Source organism: Pan paniscus, chromosome 5 (genome assembly GCF_029289425.2).
Source record: "Pan paniscus chromosome 5, NHGRI_mPanPan1-v2.0_pri, whole genome shotgun sequence".
NCBI lineage: Eukaryota > Metazoa > Chordata > Mammalia > Primates > Hominidae > Pan > Pan paniscus.
In genome coordinates, this window is record NC_073254.2 from 71,051,670 (window position 1) to 71,069,848 (window position 18,179).

Sequence of the window (18,179 nt, forward strand, 5' to 3'; positions counted from 1 at the left end):
AATTAGCTGCGCATGATAGAGCATTCCTGTAGTCCTCACTTCTCAGGAGGCTGAGATGAGGAAGACTGCTTGAGCCCAGGAAGTCAAGGCTGCAGTGAGATATGATTGTGCCACTGCATTCAGCCTGGGCAATAAAGTAACCCCTGTCTCTAAAAATAAATTCAATTCAATTCAATTAAGCACATTTCTCAACCTCTTAAACCCACGTTCCCACTATTGATAAAGAACCTCAGAGATTCTACTTTGGCCTTAAGTTGAAGGCCTAACTCTGCCCAATCCCATCAACCAAGAGAATTTTGTGAAGTTCTACTTCCTGTGGTGGACATTACATAGCGAGTTCCTGTTACTTTTTCTAAATATCAAATTTAAATTTAAATATACTCTTTTCAAGACACATAGCCCCCGCCTCTAAGATTCTAATATACCTGCCAAAGAAGGCATGCCTTTTCCCAGATGCAGGAACACCATTTCACAGAGAAAGAGCACATGGAACACAATCTATAACTAGTGAACATTTTTCTCCATATCTATTAGGACACCTTTCTTTAGAATTTACCTGTGAGACAGGAAGCAAGCACATGAATATCTTACCAAGTGTTTTCTGGATATCATTCTTGGCTGGAAGTAAAGATCCCCTGGCACCTAAAAGCACTTCAGCCGTTTTCTTCAGTTTCTCTACAGCAACCTGCTGACTTGATATCTGTCCTTGCAAAGCCTGTAGGATTAAACGCTTTTCAATTATACTCAGCAGGACTAAATAATAGATTTCTAATGTGGACAAAATGATTTCTAATAAGATAAAGTAAAATTGGACAGAATAAACTTTTCATCATACCAACTTTCATCATCAACTTACTCCAGAGTTCTTCGAATAAGGCCAGTTATAAAGCAGCATTAGCAAAAGCATCAGCCAGTCTGGATAACACAAATTAAGTTTTGAAATAAACCTTTGAGCATATGTTCATAATAATTTCCCTGGTTCCTGATCATACAACCCTCTAACTTTATACCCTTAACCCCTACTTCTAGGCTTTGTACAATACCCCAACTACTACTAAAACAAACAACAACCAAAATTTGAGACCACTTCTGACTCCAGGTAAGGAGATAAATAAGCTCGCCCAAATCAGTAGATCCTGACTCAATACTGAGTCATGTTTATTTCTGTTAATTCAATAAAAGTTACTGAACATCTAACAAATTCAAAAAGCCTCGCTACATTTTGTGAATATACAAAAATAAAAACAGACACAAAGCTTACTTTCAGGGATTTTATGGTTTGAGGCAGGAAGTGGTAAGTGCCACAGGTGAGTCTGAAAAAATGCTGCTGGAAGTTAACAGGAAAAAAATGGGAGGGAAATGAGGGCCACCTCAATGGTAATGACACTGAGATGGCTCCTTAAGAAAGTGTGGATTTGGGAGAACAACTCCCTGCAGAACAAACAGAAGACACAAAGATGAGGACAGAAGAATCACAGGAGAAGGGGAGAGTCCCATCCAGTTTGACAATGCTTATGGGTGAGTAAATAGAAATAGGCCTGGAAAGGCTTCAAACATCAGGCTAAGGAGTTTACATTTTATCCCATAGCAATGGGGAGTTATGCAGGGCTTTTGGGTAAGGGGTTGAGATGCTCAGGGCTGTCCTATAGGAAGGCTAAATTTGTAGCACTGCATGGGAAAAGTCCAAAGGAAACGAAATAAAGCAGAGATACCAGCTGGGGACAACTTCAGCAGTAACAAAGCAGTGAGGACTACTGAAGGCCAAGGGCTGAAGACAATTCCACCGTTTGGTCTGTTTGGACTGAGAAGGTGGAATTAGTTACAGAGTTGCGAAGAGTCCAAAGGACTTGGTAACACTATCTAAAGCTGTGCTGCCACTATGGTAGCTACCAACTACAGGTAGCTTTTAAAATTTAAATTAATTGAAATTTTAAACAATTAAAAATTCCATTCCTTGGTTACAGTAGCCACATTTCAAGTGCTAAGTAGTCACTGTGGCTAGTGGCTACCAATTGAACAGAGCAAAATATAAATAAAGTATTTCCAGCTGGTGCAGTGGCTCACTTGTAATCCCAACGCTTTTTGGGAGGCCAACTTGGGAGGATCACTTGAGGCCAGGAGTTCAAGACCAGCCTGGGTAATAAAGTGAGACCTTGTCTTTACAAAGAAAAATTAAAAAATTAGCCGGGCATGGTAGTCTGTGCCTGTAGTCTCAATTACTCAGGAGCTGAGTCAGGAAGACCGCATGAGCCCAGGAATTTGAGGCTGCAGTGGGCTACGATCATGCTACTGTTAATTCCAGCCTGGGTGACAGAGTGATATTCCTACTTTCTTAAAATAAATAAATAAATAAAAATTAAAAAAAATAAATTTCATCATTACAGAATGTTCTAGTAGACAGCACTGCTGGAGAGGGCAGGAACAAAGGACAAGAGGAGACAAGAGTAGAAGTGTCCAAAGATTTTGCGCCTAGGTAATTAGCAGAATTTACTTTTTCTTTTTTCTTTTTTTTTGGTTGGGGGGACAGCGTCTCACTCTGTTGCCCAGGCTGGAGTGCACTGGTACAGTCTCGGCTCACTGAAGCCTTGACCTCACAAGCTCAGGTGATCCTCCCACCTGAGCCTCCCAATTAGCTAGAACCACAGGTGCATGCCACCATGCCCAGCTAATTTTTTTGTATTTTTTGTAGAGCCAGGGTTTTGCCACATTGCCCAGGCTGGTCTCAAACTCCTGGGCTCAAGCAATCCTCCCACCTCGGCCGTCCAAAGTGCTGGGATTACAGGAACGAGCCAAGGCTCCCAGCCAATTAGTGGCATTTATTTAAAAAAAAAAAAAAAAAAAAGTGAGAGCAAGCTAAGAGTAAAGGAATGCCTGTTTTGGAATTCATGATTTCAAAGTGCTTTTGGGACCCTCCTCCAGAAGGAAACAGCAAAACTGGAAATGGAAGAGAGTTGGAACCCAAACTGGAAACAGACATAGAGAATCGGAAGTCAAGATACACGATGTGACTCCTAAACAAGAAAGCACAGGAATGCCAGAGAAGCAGATTCTAAAGAATCATGGAGAATATTTATAAATAAGTGATGGGGAGAGAAGAAAAAAAAGAACACATGTAATTGATGGGGTGGAAATGGGCCCAGAATAACTCTGTCCCCAAAGATTAAAGGAAGAGAGAAGTGGAAAAGGTTAACAGTGTCAACTGCTTCGGAAAGGATAATGTAAACTGAAAGACTAATGCGACCTTGAATTTAATGAGTAGCGGTCCCCGTGTATCTCTGAGTGAACAGATGTGGCTCAACAATGGGAAGAAGGAAAAAAAGGTGGAAGCAGGAGCCATAGATACGTCTTCCAGAAGTCTGACCCTGCATTTCTAACAGCTCTTACAGATTTCTGCAAAAGTGGGCTGCCTGGCCACACAGGCCTATTCCCAGCTTTAATTTATCTTAAGCAACTCACGCTCCTCTTCTACTCCTGCATTTGGATTTCAAAGCCCCCAATGTCCAGTTGTAGATGTGAACTCATCCTTGGCCATGGGCCTAGCTTTCCAACTGCCTCTTGAGTATTTCCATCTGGATGTATGCAGTCACCTCCAACTCAAAAAAGCTGAATCTGAACTCATCATCTCATTCTCTGTACCTACACTTTCTCCTGGGGTATATCTAACTACCCAAATAGTCAACCTGAAGTTCCTCCTAGATTCCATCCTAAGGCTTATTTTCCACATGCAAATCAACCATTTAAAGCTTTTTTTTTCCACACGTGCAAATCAATCAACAATTTTACCTGCTTAATATTTTTTAAAAGTCAACTTTTGCTCCATATTTCTGGATCATTCCAGGATAATCTCTCTCTTGGATTGTTGAAAAAAGAATCCTAACTGTGTTAGATCCTGCCTCCAATCACTTCTCTAATATAGCTCCTAATGTGTTCTACCTAAAATATACATCTGACCACATATCACCCCTGATATAGTTTGGATATTTGTCCCCGCCCAAATCTCACATTGAAATGCAATCCTCAATGTTCAAGGGAGAACCTGGTGGGAGATGATTTCTCATGAATGGTTTACCATCATCATCTTGGTGCTGTCCTCGACAGTGAGTGAATTCTAGCAAGATCTGGTCATTTAAAAGTATGTAGCACTTCCCCACCTCCCCACCTCTCTCCCTGTCTCTCTCTCTCTCTCTCTCACTTGCTTCTGCTTTTGCCATGTCACATGCCTGCTCCTGCTTTGCCTTGCACCATGAGTAAAAGTTCCCTGAGGCTTCCCCAGAAGCTGAGTGATGTCAGTGCCATGCTTGTACAGCCTGTAGAATCCTGAGCCAACTCAACTTCTTTTCTTTATAAATTACCCAGTCTCAAGTATTTCTTTTCTTTTTTTTTTTTATTAAAGTTTTAGGGTACGTGTGCACAATGTGCAGGTTAGTTACATATGTATACATGTGCCATGTTGGTGTGCTGCACCCATTAACTCGTCATTTAGCATTAGGTATATCTCCTAATGCTATCCCTCCCCCCTACCCCCACCCCACAACAGGCCCCAGAGTGTGATGATCCCCGTCCTGTGTCCATGTGTTCTCATTGTTCAATTCCCACCTATGAGTGAGAACATGTGGTGTTTGGTTTTTTGTCCTTGTGATAGTTTACTGAGAATGATGATTTCCAATTTCATCCATGTCCCTACAAAGGACATGAACTCATCATTTTTTATGGCTGCATAGTATTCCATGGTGTATATGTGCCACATTTTCTTAATCCAGTCTATCATTGTTGGACATTTGGGTTGGTTCCAAGTCTTTGCTATTGTGAATAGTGCTGCAATAAACATATGTGTGCATGTGTCTTTATAGCAGCATGATTTACAGACCTTTGGGTACATACCCAGTAATGGGATGGCTGGGTCAAATGGTATTTCTAGTTCTAGATCCCTGAGGAATCGCCACAATGACTTCCACAATGGTTGAACTAGTTTACAGTCCCACCAACAGTGTAAAAGTGTTCCTATTTCTCCACAGCCTCTCCAGCACCTGTTGTTTCCTGACTTTTTAATGATCGCCATTCTCACTGGTGTGAGATGGTATCTCATTGTGGTTTTGATTTGCATTTCTCTGATGGCCAGTGATGATGAGCGTTTTTTCATGTGTCTTTTGGCTGCATAAATGTCTTCTTTTGAGAAGTGTCTGTTCATATCCTTTGCCCACTTTTTGATGGGGTTGTTTTTTTCCTGTAAATTTGTTGGAGTTCATTGTAGATTCTGGATATTAGCCCCTTGTCAGATGAGTAGGTTACGAAAATTTTCTCCCATTTTGTAGGTTGCCTGTTCACTGTGATGGTAGTTTCTTTTGCTGTGCAGAAGCTCTTTAGTTTAATTAGATCCCATTTGTCAATTTTGGCTTTTGTTGCCATTGCTTTTGGTGTTGTAGACATGAAGTCCTTGCCCATGCCTATGTCCTGAATGGTAATGCCTAGGTTTTCTTCTAGGGTTTTTATGGTTTTAGGTCTAATGTTTAAGTATTTAATCCATCTTGAATTGATTTTTGTATAAGGTGTAAGGAAGGGATCCAGTTTCAGCTTTCTACATATGGCTAGCCGGTTTTCCCAGCACCATTTATTAAATAGGGAATCCTTTCCCCATTGCTTTTGTCAGGTTTATCAAAGATCGGATAGTTGTAGATACGCGGTGTTATTTCTGAGGGCTCTGTTCTGTTCCATTGATCTATATCTCTGTTTTGGTACCAGTACCATGCTGTTTTGGTTACTGTAGCCTTGTAGTATAGTATGAAGTCAGGTAGCGTGATGCCTCCAGCTTTGTTCTTTTGGCTTAGGATTGACTTGGCGATGCGGGCTCTTTTTTGGTTCCATATGAACTTTAAAGTAGTTTTTTCCAATTCTGTGAAGAAAGTCATTGGTAGCTTGATGGGGATGGCACTGAATCTATAAATTACCTTGGGCAGTACGGCCATTTTCACGATATTGATTCTTCCTACCCATGCGCATGGAATGTTCTTCCATTTGTTTGTATCCTCTTTTATTTCATTGAGCAGTGGTTTGTAGTTCTCCTTGAAGAGGTCCTTCACGTCCCTTGTAAGTTGGATTCCTAAGTATTTTATTCTCTTGGAAGTAATTGTGAATGGGAGTCCACTCATGATTTGGCTCTCTGTTTGTCTGTTATGGGTGTATAGGAATGCTTGTGATTTTTGCACATTGATTTTGTATCCTGAGACTTTGCTGAAGTTGCTTATCAGCTTAAGGAGATTTTGGGCTGAGACGATGGGGTTTTCTAGATATACAATCATGTTGCCTGCAAACAGGGACAATTTGACTTCCTCTTTTCCTAATTGAATACCCTTTATTTCCTTCTCCTGCCTAATTGCCCTGGCCAGAACTTCCAACACTATGTTGAATAGGAGTGGTGAGAGAGGGCATCCCTGTCTTGTGCCAGTTTTCAAAGGGAATGCTTCCAGTTTTTGCCCATTCAGTATGATATTGGCTGTGGGTCTGTCACAGATAGCTCTTATTATTTTGAGATACGTCCCATCAATACCTAATTTATTGAGAGTTTTTAGCATGAAGGGTTGTTGAATTTTGTCAAAGGCCTTTTCTGCATCTATTGAGATAATCATGTGGTTTTTGTCTTTGGTTCTGTTTATATGCTGCATTACATTTATTGATTTGTGTATATTGAACCAGCCTTGCATCCCAGGGATGAAGCCCACTTGATCATGGTGGATAAGCTTTTTGATGTGCTGCTGGATTCGGTTTGCCAGTATTTTATTGAGGATTTTTGCATCAATGTTCATCAAGGATATTGGTCTAAAATTCTCTTTTTTGGTTGTGTCTCTGCCCGGCTTTGGGATCAGGATGATGCTGGCCTCATAAAATGAGTTAGGGAGGATTCCCTCTTTTTCTGTTGATTGGACTAGTTTCAGAAGGAATGGTACCAGTTCCTCCTTGTACCTCTGGTAGAATTCGGCTGTCAATCCATCTGGTCCTGGACTCTTTTTCGCTGGTAAGCTATTGATTATTGCCACAATTTCAGAGCCTGTTATTGGTCTATTCAGAGATTCAACTTCTTTCTGGTTTAGTCTTGGGAGAGTGTATGTGTCAAGGAATTTATCCATTTCTTCTAGATTTTCTAGTGTATTTGCGTAGAGGTGTTTGTAGTATTCTCTGATGGTAGTTCGTATTTCTGCGGGATTGGTGGTGATATCCCCTTTATCATTTTTTATTGCGTCTATTTGATTCTTCTCCTTTTTTTCTTTATTAGTCTTGCTAGCGGTCTATCAATTTTGTTGATCCTTTCAAAAAACCAGCTCCTGGATTCATTGATTTTTTGAAGGGTTTTTTGTGTCTCTATTTCCTTCAGTTCTGCTCTGATTTTCGTTATTTCTTGCCTTCTGCTAGCTTTTGAATGTGTTTCCTCTTGCTTTTCTAGTTCTTTTAATTGTGATGTTAGGGTGTCAATTTTGGATCTTTCCTGCTTTCTCTTGTGGGCATTTAGCGCTATAAATTTCCCTCTACACACTGCTTTGAATGTGTCCCAGAGATTCTGGTATGTTGTGTCTTTGTTCTCGTTGGTTTCAAAGAACATCTTTATTTCTGCCTTCATTTCGTTAGGTACCCAGTAGTCATTCAGGAGCAGGTTGTTCAGTTTCCATGCAGTTGAGCGGTTTTGAGTGAGTTTCTTAATCCTGAGTTCTAGTTTGATTGCACTGTGGTCTGAGAGACAGTTTGTTATAATTTCTGTTCTTTTACATTTGCTGAGGAGAGCTTTACTTCCAACTATGTGGTCAGTTTTGGAATAGGTGTGGTGTGGTGCTGAAAAAAATGTATATTCTGTTGATTTGGGGTGGAGAGTTCTGCAGATGTCTATTAGATCCACTTGGTGTAGAGCTGAGTTCAATTCCTGGGTATCCTTGTTAACTTTCTGTCTCGTTGATCTGTCTAATGTTGACAGTGGGATGTTAAAGTCTCCCATTATTATCGTGTGGGAGTCTAAGTCTCTTTGTAGGTCACTCAGGACTTGCTTTATGAATCTGGGTGCTCCTGTATTGGGCGCATATATATTTAGGATAGTTAGCTCTTCTGGTTGAATTGATCCCTTTACCATTATGTAATGGCCTTCTTTGTCTCTTTTGATCTTTGTTGGTTTAAAGTCTGTTTTATCAGAGACTAGGATTGCAACCCCTGCCTTTTTTTGTTTTCCATTTGCTTGGTAGATCTTCCTCCATCCTTTTATTTTGAGCCTATGTGTGTCTCTGCATGTGAGATGGGTTTCCTGAATACAGCACACTGATGGGTCTTGACTCTTGATCCAATTTGCCAGTCTGTGTCTTTTAATTGGAGCATTTAGAGAACGGGCAGACTGCCTCCTCAAGTGGGTCCCTGACCCCTGACCCCCGAGCAGCCTAACTGGGAGGCACCCCCCAGTAGGGGCAGACTGACACCTCACATGGCCAGGTATTCCTCTGAGACAAAACTTCCAGAGGAACGATCAGACAGCAGCATTCGCGGTTCACGAAAATCCACGGTTCTGCAGACACCGCTGCTGATACCCAGGCAAACAGGGTCTGGAGTGGACCTCTAGCAAACTCCAACAGACCTGCAGCTGAGAGTCCTGTCTGTTACAAGGAAAACTAACAAACAGAAAGGACATCCACACCAAAAACCCATCTGTACATCACCATCATCAAAGACCAAAAGTAGATAAAACCATAAAGATGGGGAAAAAACAGAGCAGAAAAACTGGAAACTCTAAAAAGTGGAGTGCCTCTCCTCCTCCAAAGGAACACAGTTCCTCACCAGCAACGGAACAAAGCTGGACGGAGAATGACTTTGACGAGTTGAGAGAAGAAGGCTTCAGACGATCAAACTACTCCGAGCTACAGGAGGAAATTCAAACCAAAGGCAAAGAAGTTGAAAACTTTGAAAAAAATTTAGACGAATGTATAACTAGAATAACCAATACAGAGAAGTGCTTAAAGGAGCTGATGGAGCTGAAAGCCAAGGCTCGAGAACTACGTGAAGAATGCAGAAGCCTCAGGAGCCGATGCGATCAACTGGAAGAAAGGGTATCAGCGATGGAAGATGAAATGAAGCAAGAAGGGAAGTTCAGAGAAAAAAGAATAAAAAGAAACGAACAAAGCCTCCAAGAAATATGGGACTATGTGAAAAGACCAAATCTGCATCTGATCGGTGTACCTGAAAGTGACGGGGAGAATGGAACCAAGTTGGAAAATACTCTGCAGGATATTATCCAGGAGAACTTCCCCAATCTAGCAAGGAAGGCCAACATTCAGATTCAGGAAATACAGAGAACGCCACAAAGATACTCCTCGAGAGGAGCAACTCCAAGACACATAATTGTCAGATTCACCAAAGCTGAAATGAAGGAAAAAATGTTAAGGGCAGCCAGAGAGAAAGGTCGAGTTACCCACAAAGGGAAGCCCATCAGACTAACAGCAGATCTCTCGGCAGAAACTCTACATGCCAGAAGAGAGTGGGGGCCGATATTCAACATTCTTAAAGAAAAGAATTTTCAACCCAGAATTTGATATCCAGCCAAACTAAGCTTCATAAGTGAAGGAGAAATAAAATACTTTACAGACAAGCCAATGCTGAGAGATTTTGTCACCACCAAGCCTGCCCTAAAAGAGCGCCTGAAGGAAGCACTAAACATGGAAAGGAACAACCGGTACCAGCCACTGCAAAATCACGCCAAAATGTAAAGACCATCGAGACTAGGAAGAAACTGCATCAACTAACAAGCAAAATAACCAGCTAACATCATAATGACAGGATCAAATTCACACATAACAATATTAACTTTAAATGTAAATGGACTAAATGCTCCAATCAAGTATTTCTTTATAGCAACACAAGAACAGCCAAATAACCCTGTTAAAATCTCTTAGTAGTCTCCCTTGACAAAAAGGCCAAGACTTGAGCATGCTATAGTCTAAAAGGTCCAATGAAATCTATTCCCTAATTCTACCTTCAATCTCAACTTTCTGTTCCAGAAATGTCTAACACAGCTATTTCTTAGCTATTTATTCATGCTGGACCCAATGTCTTAGAAACTCTACATACCAACTTTTTCATGCAACCTACCCCCGTCATCCTGAACTTGGCTCTTCTTCACCTTTTAATACTCAGCTGGAAAACCTTCCCTAAGTCTCTCCTCACTCCTAGCTTTAGTAAGTACTCCTTACAGGAAATCCCATAAATACCCTGTGACTATTATTGGATTTATCTGTGTCTTCTATCAAACTATAGCCTTCTTGAGAACTAGGAAGTCATCCCTTTCAGCTTTCTATTACTAGTGCCTAGATCAGTGCTTGACACATAGCAGGCTCCAAAAATTTTTTTCAGGAATAAATGAGCAACTAAGTAAATAAATGAACACATCAGATGTAAGACCTAAAAAGGTTTTCTTCTATTTCAGCATTATTTATTATCATTACTTAAATGCCTAAAGCTAATGGCAAAAATTTGCTCAACTAATCTTCATATCCAAGAAACTGAGATGACATACAGGCAGTCTGTGCATATGTCAAAAGGCCCACCAAACCACGGCCAACATAGGATCTAGAATACCACAACCTACAGTTGTTTCAAGATGCCAAAGAATCCTCATCAGAGTGGATCTGTTTGAAAAAATTCTGTGGTGGGGAGGGGGGAGGGGGGAGGGATAGCATTGGGAGATATACCTAATGCTAGGTGACGAGTTGGTGGGTGCAGCGCACCAGCATGGCGCATGTATGCATATGTAACTAACCTGCACAATGTGCACATGTACCCTAAAACTTAAAGTATAATAAAAAAATAAATAAATAAATAAAATAAAATAAAAGCTTCAAAAAAAAAAAAAAAAAGAAAAGAAAAATTCTCCTAGCAGTTTAATTACGGGAAGTGTAAAAAAAAATCCGTCAAGACATGAACTTTTTACCTGTGACCACACTGAATCTAGACCACAGGGACAGCTTATTCATATAACATGGTTATTTAGGAGATGAAGTAAGTGAAGGGTACCCTCCGAAAATTTTTTTTAGATTGTGAGTTCACCAGGGCAGAGACAGGGTTTTAACATCTTTGTGCCTTCATGAAACTCAGCATACAAACGTTTACTGAATGAATAAATACATCTAAAAGTGATCATGGTTCTATTAGAATATCCAATACCAAAGATGGCCCTGACTACCAGCTTAAAACTTAGAAGTGTATTATAAAAGAAGCATGTCTTCTTCACCTCTTCTTCTCAAAACATCACATGCCTTTACTCTTGACAATTATATTCAAGAGAGTTAATCATTTTTAATTCCTAGCAAGTATCAAGGTCCTAATTTAACAATAATAGTTGTTTATAGTGCTATTTTGGAAAAAAAACTGTTAATTACAGTATTCAAATGGGTACCTTATATTGTTTTGAATGGATTTCAAGGAAATTAAGACATGAAAGAAGGATCTGTGACAAGAGAATACCTGTTGGGACCAGAAGACAGCGAAGTCTATACACTTCTGGGCATTTGTACAATTCATAAAAGTTTCCTGACTTAACACCACCCCAGAGATTAGTGCAAGTCCGGAAGGCTGACATTGTCAGTCAATGCAATCCCCATTGCTGGTTCCACACCCAGGCCTTGAGACTGGTCCCCAAATCCTGTTTTCTGCACCTCTTATGGGGCTAAAATCTTGTTTTATCCACTAATTTCCCTGGAAGGGGATCCTGAGGAGGGTTATTATGGCCTAGTAGTATCAGATTGTTGACAACACAGTTCACAGTTCTTTGAATAATAATGCTAATAACAACATGCTATTGGCCAAAAGCATTTCAAATGAAATGAACAAATTGGATGCCCCAAAAATTACATTTATGATTCATCAGAATATAAGTAGAAGATAGTATGTTACATGTAGAAAGATCGATTTTTTGTAGTAGTCTCATGGGTTTATATTATTGTTAAAAGTAATTGTAAAATGTTAATAAACATCAAAGAAATGGAGGCCACCTAATCCTCATAAAAATTTATCCTTGATACATTCTGAAATCTTCTGAGAGAAAAATATGTGCATTATCAGCAACAACTTTAATTGTACATTTAACTTTTAAAATTACGCTATGACTTAATTGGAATTCATTCTCCTTTGAGATCTCTTTCTTTTTCATATTTCTTTAACTGTCTTAGGACTGTAAGAGTCTTCTGCAGCAATTACTAAATAGGTTTTTCCGTTTTAAAATTTATCCACATATCTGTTTAATTAAAAAACCATCACATTCTTTGGGTTTTATTCTTTTTCTGCTCTAGTTACATAAAAATTACTTTTATAGGCAGTATAATCTGTTTACTAATATAGATCTAACTTAAAATGTGTTATTTCTATTTTATGCATTTTCTGTACTTAAAATAACTTCCTAATTAAATGTAATATATGCAATCAATAATTATTTTAAATGATACGTATTTCCTACTAAAATAATGACCTTAATGTCACAGTATCTCCTCTACCCCCACCACATATCTTGTCCTTGAATATACAATACATGGGGATATAAAAACTTAATTAAGATAGATTTGTTCTTGTACCTGTGGAAAGGAGAAAGAAAAAAAAACAGGACTGAAAATGCACATTGGAAAAAAGGAAGCAGCCCCGAGGAGGCTGCATGGATCTGGGGATGCTGACCTGGCCCACATCATCTCCCTAGTGTCCAGCAAAGGGCTGGATAAACTCTTCAGCCTGGGAAAGAAGCAGTGCCCTCCACCCTCTTGACCTCCCAGCTTGACCTCCTTCCCTGCTCTCATCCTATGCTTCCCACCCCTTCACGGGCCTTCTCTCTGCCTGATATTAACCTGCCACATTTCACCCAGGTATGACTTAGCTTTCCAGAGTTGTCAATCTCAGGCAATACCTAACTTTAAGCTTGCCCAGCAGGGTACCTGTTTCCCGTGCTAACAGCACAATTTTTCGACTCTGTAAATAACATGCAATTAACTTCTGAAAGACAGCTGTCTAACTGGCAATCCTGTGTTTATTTTCTAGCTATAGCAGTAATAACCTACTATTATTAACCTGTGAAATGGAATCATATAATAGATTGATGGAATGAAACTTTTAAACTCAAAATTATTGGTCACATTAGTTCTCATCCTTTACTTTAGAATTTTAAAATAAGTTTTACATTATAAAAATAGATTTAAAAACTCTCCACCACTGTATGACTGAGAATCCCACTGTTATGCAGTTTTGACACCGAGCCTGTATTTCTGAAAGAGCAGGTGGACTTTTTGAGAACTGTATTGAGTAATTATTCAAGTTTGTATCTCTATGAATCATGAAGATATTCAGTAAGAACCCTAATCCTGGTCCTTAGAACCGCTGAATATGATGGTAGCATCCCTTCTTCCCTTCCAACTGTCCATTCCTTAACAAATATTTATTGAGTACCAACTTTGGGCCAGGTAATATTCTAGGTGCTGTGAATACAGCAATGAATAAAGCAGACAAAGACATCTGTTCTTGTGGAGCTTAATTCTAATGGAGGAAAAAACAGTGAACAAGATAAGCAAGTATAAAGATAAATAAGTGGCCAGGAAAATACTGAGTTTTGTTTGGGGATGGAGGGGCACGTCACAAGCCATAACAGCAATGTCAAACCTGTTAAGAAAACATCAGGAAGGCTGGGCGCGGTGGTTCACACCTGTAATCCCAGCACTTTGGGAGGCTGAGGCAGGTGGATCACCTGAGGTCAGGAGTTCAAGACCAGCCCGGCCAACATGGCGAAACCCCGTCTCTACTAAAAATACAAAAATTAGCGCCTGTAGTCCCAGCTGGTGGCGGGCGCCTGTAGTCCCAGCTACTTGGGAGGCTGAGGCAGGAGAATCACTTGAACCCAGGAGGCGGCAGTTGCAGTGAGCCGAGATCACACTACTGCACTCCAGCCTACACGATGGAGTGAGACTCCATCTCAAAAAAAAAAAAAAATTTTTTTCGGAAAAAAAAAGAATGCACTGTGGAGAAATAGAGTCAAAACTACCTCTGGAGGCAGAAGTATACTTTTCACATCATTTGTTCCCCTCTCTTAGCTGAAACTATCACAAAAGTGTGAGAAATTGGAAGCCTTTCAGTAAGACTACTGGAAATGTGGATCTTTCTCTCGCTTTTTACCTTGGTCTCTTCTAATTGCCTTTGAAGATTTTTGGGGTCCACCGCAATAGGTTCAGATAAGTGTTTGCTCGCTGTGGCCTCACAGGCCTGGAGTCCAGCAAGAAGTCCACATGAAGCATCTTCATAGTGTTGATATTTATCCACCAGATCTTTAAGATTATTTCCAAGAACATTGCACTAACAATCAAAAGAGAAAAGGGGTAGGAGATTAAAACCCACTATTTTCATATGCATCAAATAATCTTAGGACCTATAAAATACGTAACTTGGAAAAAAAACCAGACTTCCACCAAAGTTAATAAAAACTCTGTTGGGCTAAGATTTCCTCCTTTATATGAAGAGGTACCCTATAAGAAGCCAAAAAGTAACCATAAAATAAAGAGATAGTTCTGGATTTATACCAATTCAAAAACATATTTACAAGAGCTGAGTCTTAACATAGAATAAAAGATAAAGACATCAATCATCAGAGGAAGGAGATTTTGATACACCATGTGTATAGATATCGATTTGATGGAAGGGTTTTAAAGGTGCTTAATAAATTTCTATATGTTGCACAAGTTAATTAACAAAAGGAAGACAAAGAGTCTATATTAGAATGGAGCAAAGTCCAAGAGCCAGTGATAGTCTTTAAATCATTTATGCAACTTGGCAAGTCTGTTCAGATTATATTACAAACCAGTAAATATTTTCTTAGATTTTTTTTTCCAAAAAAACCTTTTACTTGACCACAGAAGTAAAACAAGCAAAACAGTCTTTTATTCATTAAGTATTAAAATAACATACTGATCAAATAAACAAGACAAACACCTGCAGTGTTTGTGAAGAGGATAATCTGAGATGAAACCAGTTCCCAAGCTTGAGAGGCTGCAAGCATCTGTTTTTGCTTAGAGTCAATGCACAACCGCCATCTTGTGGTCACACTGGATATTAGAGCATTTGAGAGCTGGGACTTCTGGAAATCATGCTCTCAAAAACTAAAGTAATTTTAAGTTTCTCATATTTAAATACATTGTTCAGAAGTAAAGCAGGTGAATAAGATAGAGAGAAGGCTGGGCACTGTGGCTCACGCCTGCAATCCCAGCACTTTGGGAAGCCGAGGTGAGCGGATCACGAGTCAGGAGATCGAGACCATCCTGGCTAATACAGTGAAACCCCATCTCTACTAAAAACAGAAAAAAAATTAGACGGGCGTGGGGGTACATGCCTGTAGTCCCAGCTAGTCGGGAGGCTGAGGCAGGAGAATTGCTTGAACCTGGGAGGCAGAGGTTGCAGTGAGCCGAGATCACGCCACTGCACTCCAGCCTGGGCGACAGAGTGAGACTCCTTCTCAAAAAAAAAAAAATAGAAGTAGGCTAAAGCTACCTTTTCCTCCTGTTTTGGATTTTAGGTTTCTTGCCTCTTGTTCCAAAACTATAATTGAAAACTATAATTGCAGATTGACTTTTCCCTTAAAAAATCAAAATAACATTACCTTAGAGTAGAGAGACCTGAACCGATCAGTAGCATGATCCAACTTGTGCTGCACTTCTCTGTGGGTTGCAGAAGTATCAACCTTGCCACCGTCTCTCTTGCTGCAAGATTTGGCAGCTTCCAACACTCTGTTTCCAGAAATTGTGATGTATCTCAAGTCACCTTTGTGAGAAATAACGTCTTCTGAGAAACTCTTCTGCCTCTTCAATTTGGTCATTAAACCATTGATGTCATCTGCACCTGCCTCCAGGTTTTCAAGTTCTTGTTCTGACTGCTGTAGCCAGTGCTCAAACTCGGTATAGTCAGCATCAAACTTTTCTAATTCTTCCTGCAGAGAGTGAGTTAACTTCATTTTCTTCTCTGACTCAGCCAGTGCAGTTTCATAATGCACTTTCAGTTCCTTCATGTTCTTTTGCAGTTTCTCTTTTTCTTCAGGAGAGAGATACTGACCCTGTTTCTCAAGCAACACTTGTGCAGACTGAGTGGCTATGATCACTGCTTGGTGCTGAGAGATGATCTTCTCGTGTTGGGCCTATGTGAAAACAAATTGATCATAATCTTCAAGCAGTAACGGGGTAACACCTGCAGGGAGCTCCTTGCCGCCTCAAGACTGACAGGTTTCAATGATCTACAGGGCTACAACTTGCTTCTCATTCCCCTTTTCAAGCTATACCGTACTCCCTTTTATTGGTGGATTTCAGAATAACAAGGCATTTTGAGCATGCTAATCTTATTTTAAAGAAAATTTCCAATCTTCTCTATGTACTTAATCAGATAGGACAGACACCATTTTTCAGAAGTTTAGAAAAACCAATTTCTATTCCAATTTTAAAATAAGTGTCTATAATCTGATCTCATTTTATTCCCTGCTTTCTCACAACTACCCAAAAAAGAATGTCTTTACCTAATTTTTGGACAAACAAGTATAATATTTTTTATTACGAAATGATCCTGGAAAAACTTTTAAATAGGGAAAAAGAATCTGTAACTTTAAGCTTTAAAAAGGTTTCAAAAATAACTAAGCAAGAACACTGTACATTCAGAGAAGCCCAATGGACATTAGAGAAGCAGACATAATAAAAGAGAATCCTGGAGCTACTCAGCTTCACTGGGCCTCAGTTTCCTGCATGTGAAAATGGAGACAATAACTCCTACACATCACAGGTTGCTGTTAAGGAGTACATGAGATCACATATGTAGAGCACTTCCTGCAGAGCTGGGCATGTGCCAGAAATTCAAATCCACTCTGAAGGCAGGAAGGCAGGGCTCCCAGGCAGGTGTGCTGCAGGCAAGTCACAGGTGTGCGGAGCTACTGATCCCCTCAGTCTTCAGGGAGGCAGCGAGGCATCAGGTAGGTGAAGTCCCTTTCCCTCCAGCCATAAGCATCTTCTTCCATTCACCCCAATTTGCCATACAAGTGTGGCAAAAAGGATACTAATCCTTCTGGGCAAATTTCCCACATTTCTTATAATGGCTTACATGGAGTCAAATGACCCGCTCCCATTACCCCAGAGCCCCTTTTATTACCTCCAGATTCTTTGCTGCTCCCACCCTTACCTCCATCCCCACCCTGGTAAACACTTTAGGAGCTTTTTCTCCTGTTGTTGTCTAGTTACAGCTCTTTCATCAGATATCTGCTTGGCTAATTGCACCCATCTCCATTGAGTCCCGTTTAAATGCTGAAAACTGGTCCCCCACCCCACACTCAACCACCCTTACCTAACTCCTTTTCTCCCTTAGTACTCACTGCCTTCTAACCTACCATATAACTTAGTTATCGTCTACTGTAACATTCTCACTAACTAGTGTGCAAGGGGGGCACAGGGAATTTATTTTGCTCACTGTGGAATCCCAAGTACTTAGAACAGTGCTGGCACACAGGAGCTGAGTAAGAATAACTCTATGCTGTGAAAAGGACTTCCTTAGAAGCACTGCTATGGGGCAGCCGTTCACTTGTAAGTCTGATCCCAATTAGTCAGCTCAGAACTGGCTCATTAACACTGGTATCCTCACTGTCTATAACAGTGCCCGCCACCTAGTGGGCACATAGTAAATATTTTTAACTAACTTCTTTCCCACAGACTTGTGTTTTTGGTATTTGAAATACATTCATATGCTACCCCCCCCAGAAGGGCTTTGCACAAAAGGATGGACAGACATATGCAACACCATATAAATGATCAGATCCATCCCCTTCCTCCTACAGATGAGGACTCTTAGGCTGAAGGAAGAGAATGGCTTGGCCCAGGACATATGGGACAATTACTGAAAGCTAGACGTTCCTGGCTCAGGTGCTTTGGCCCTCTCTCCATGCTGCCAGATTAGGACTTTCTTTCTTTCATTTATTTATTTACTTATTTATTTATTTATTTATTTTGAGATGGAGTCTCGCTCTGTCGCCAGGCCAGAGTGCAGTGGCACAATCTTGGCTCATTGCAACCTCCATTTTCTGGGTTCCAGCGATTCTCCTGCCTCAGTCTCCCAAGTAGCTGGGATTACAGGCACGCACCACCACACCCAGCTAATTTTTGTATTTTTAGTAG

At 40.3% G+C, this 18,179-nt stretch overlaps 1 protein-coding gene across 14 annotated transcripts in view; it reads right to left on the bottom strand.

Annotated features, from left to right (window-relative positions):
- DST (dystonin) overlaps nucleotides 1-18,179 on the bottom strand; it is a 494,203-nt gene that overhangs the window by 120,144 nt on the left and 355,880 nt on the right. For all 14 annotated transcript variants that reach the window (XM_024929292.4, XM_063604922.1, XM_008954352.4 and 11 more), the window contains 3 exons: nucleotides 15,638-16,168; nucleotides 14,164-14,340; nucleotides 592-715 (listed from right to left, as the gene is read on the bottom strand). In XM_024929292.4, the coding sequence (XP_024785060.4) occupies nucleotides 592-715; nucleotides 14,164-14,340; nucleotides 15,638-16,168 (832 nt within the window). The remainder of the gene's footprint in view (nucleotides 1-591; nucleotides 716-14,163; nucleotides 14,341-15,637; nucleotides 16,169-18,179) is intronic.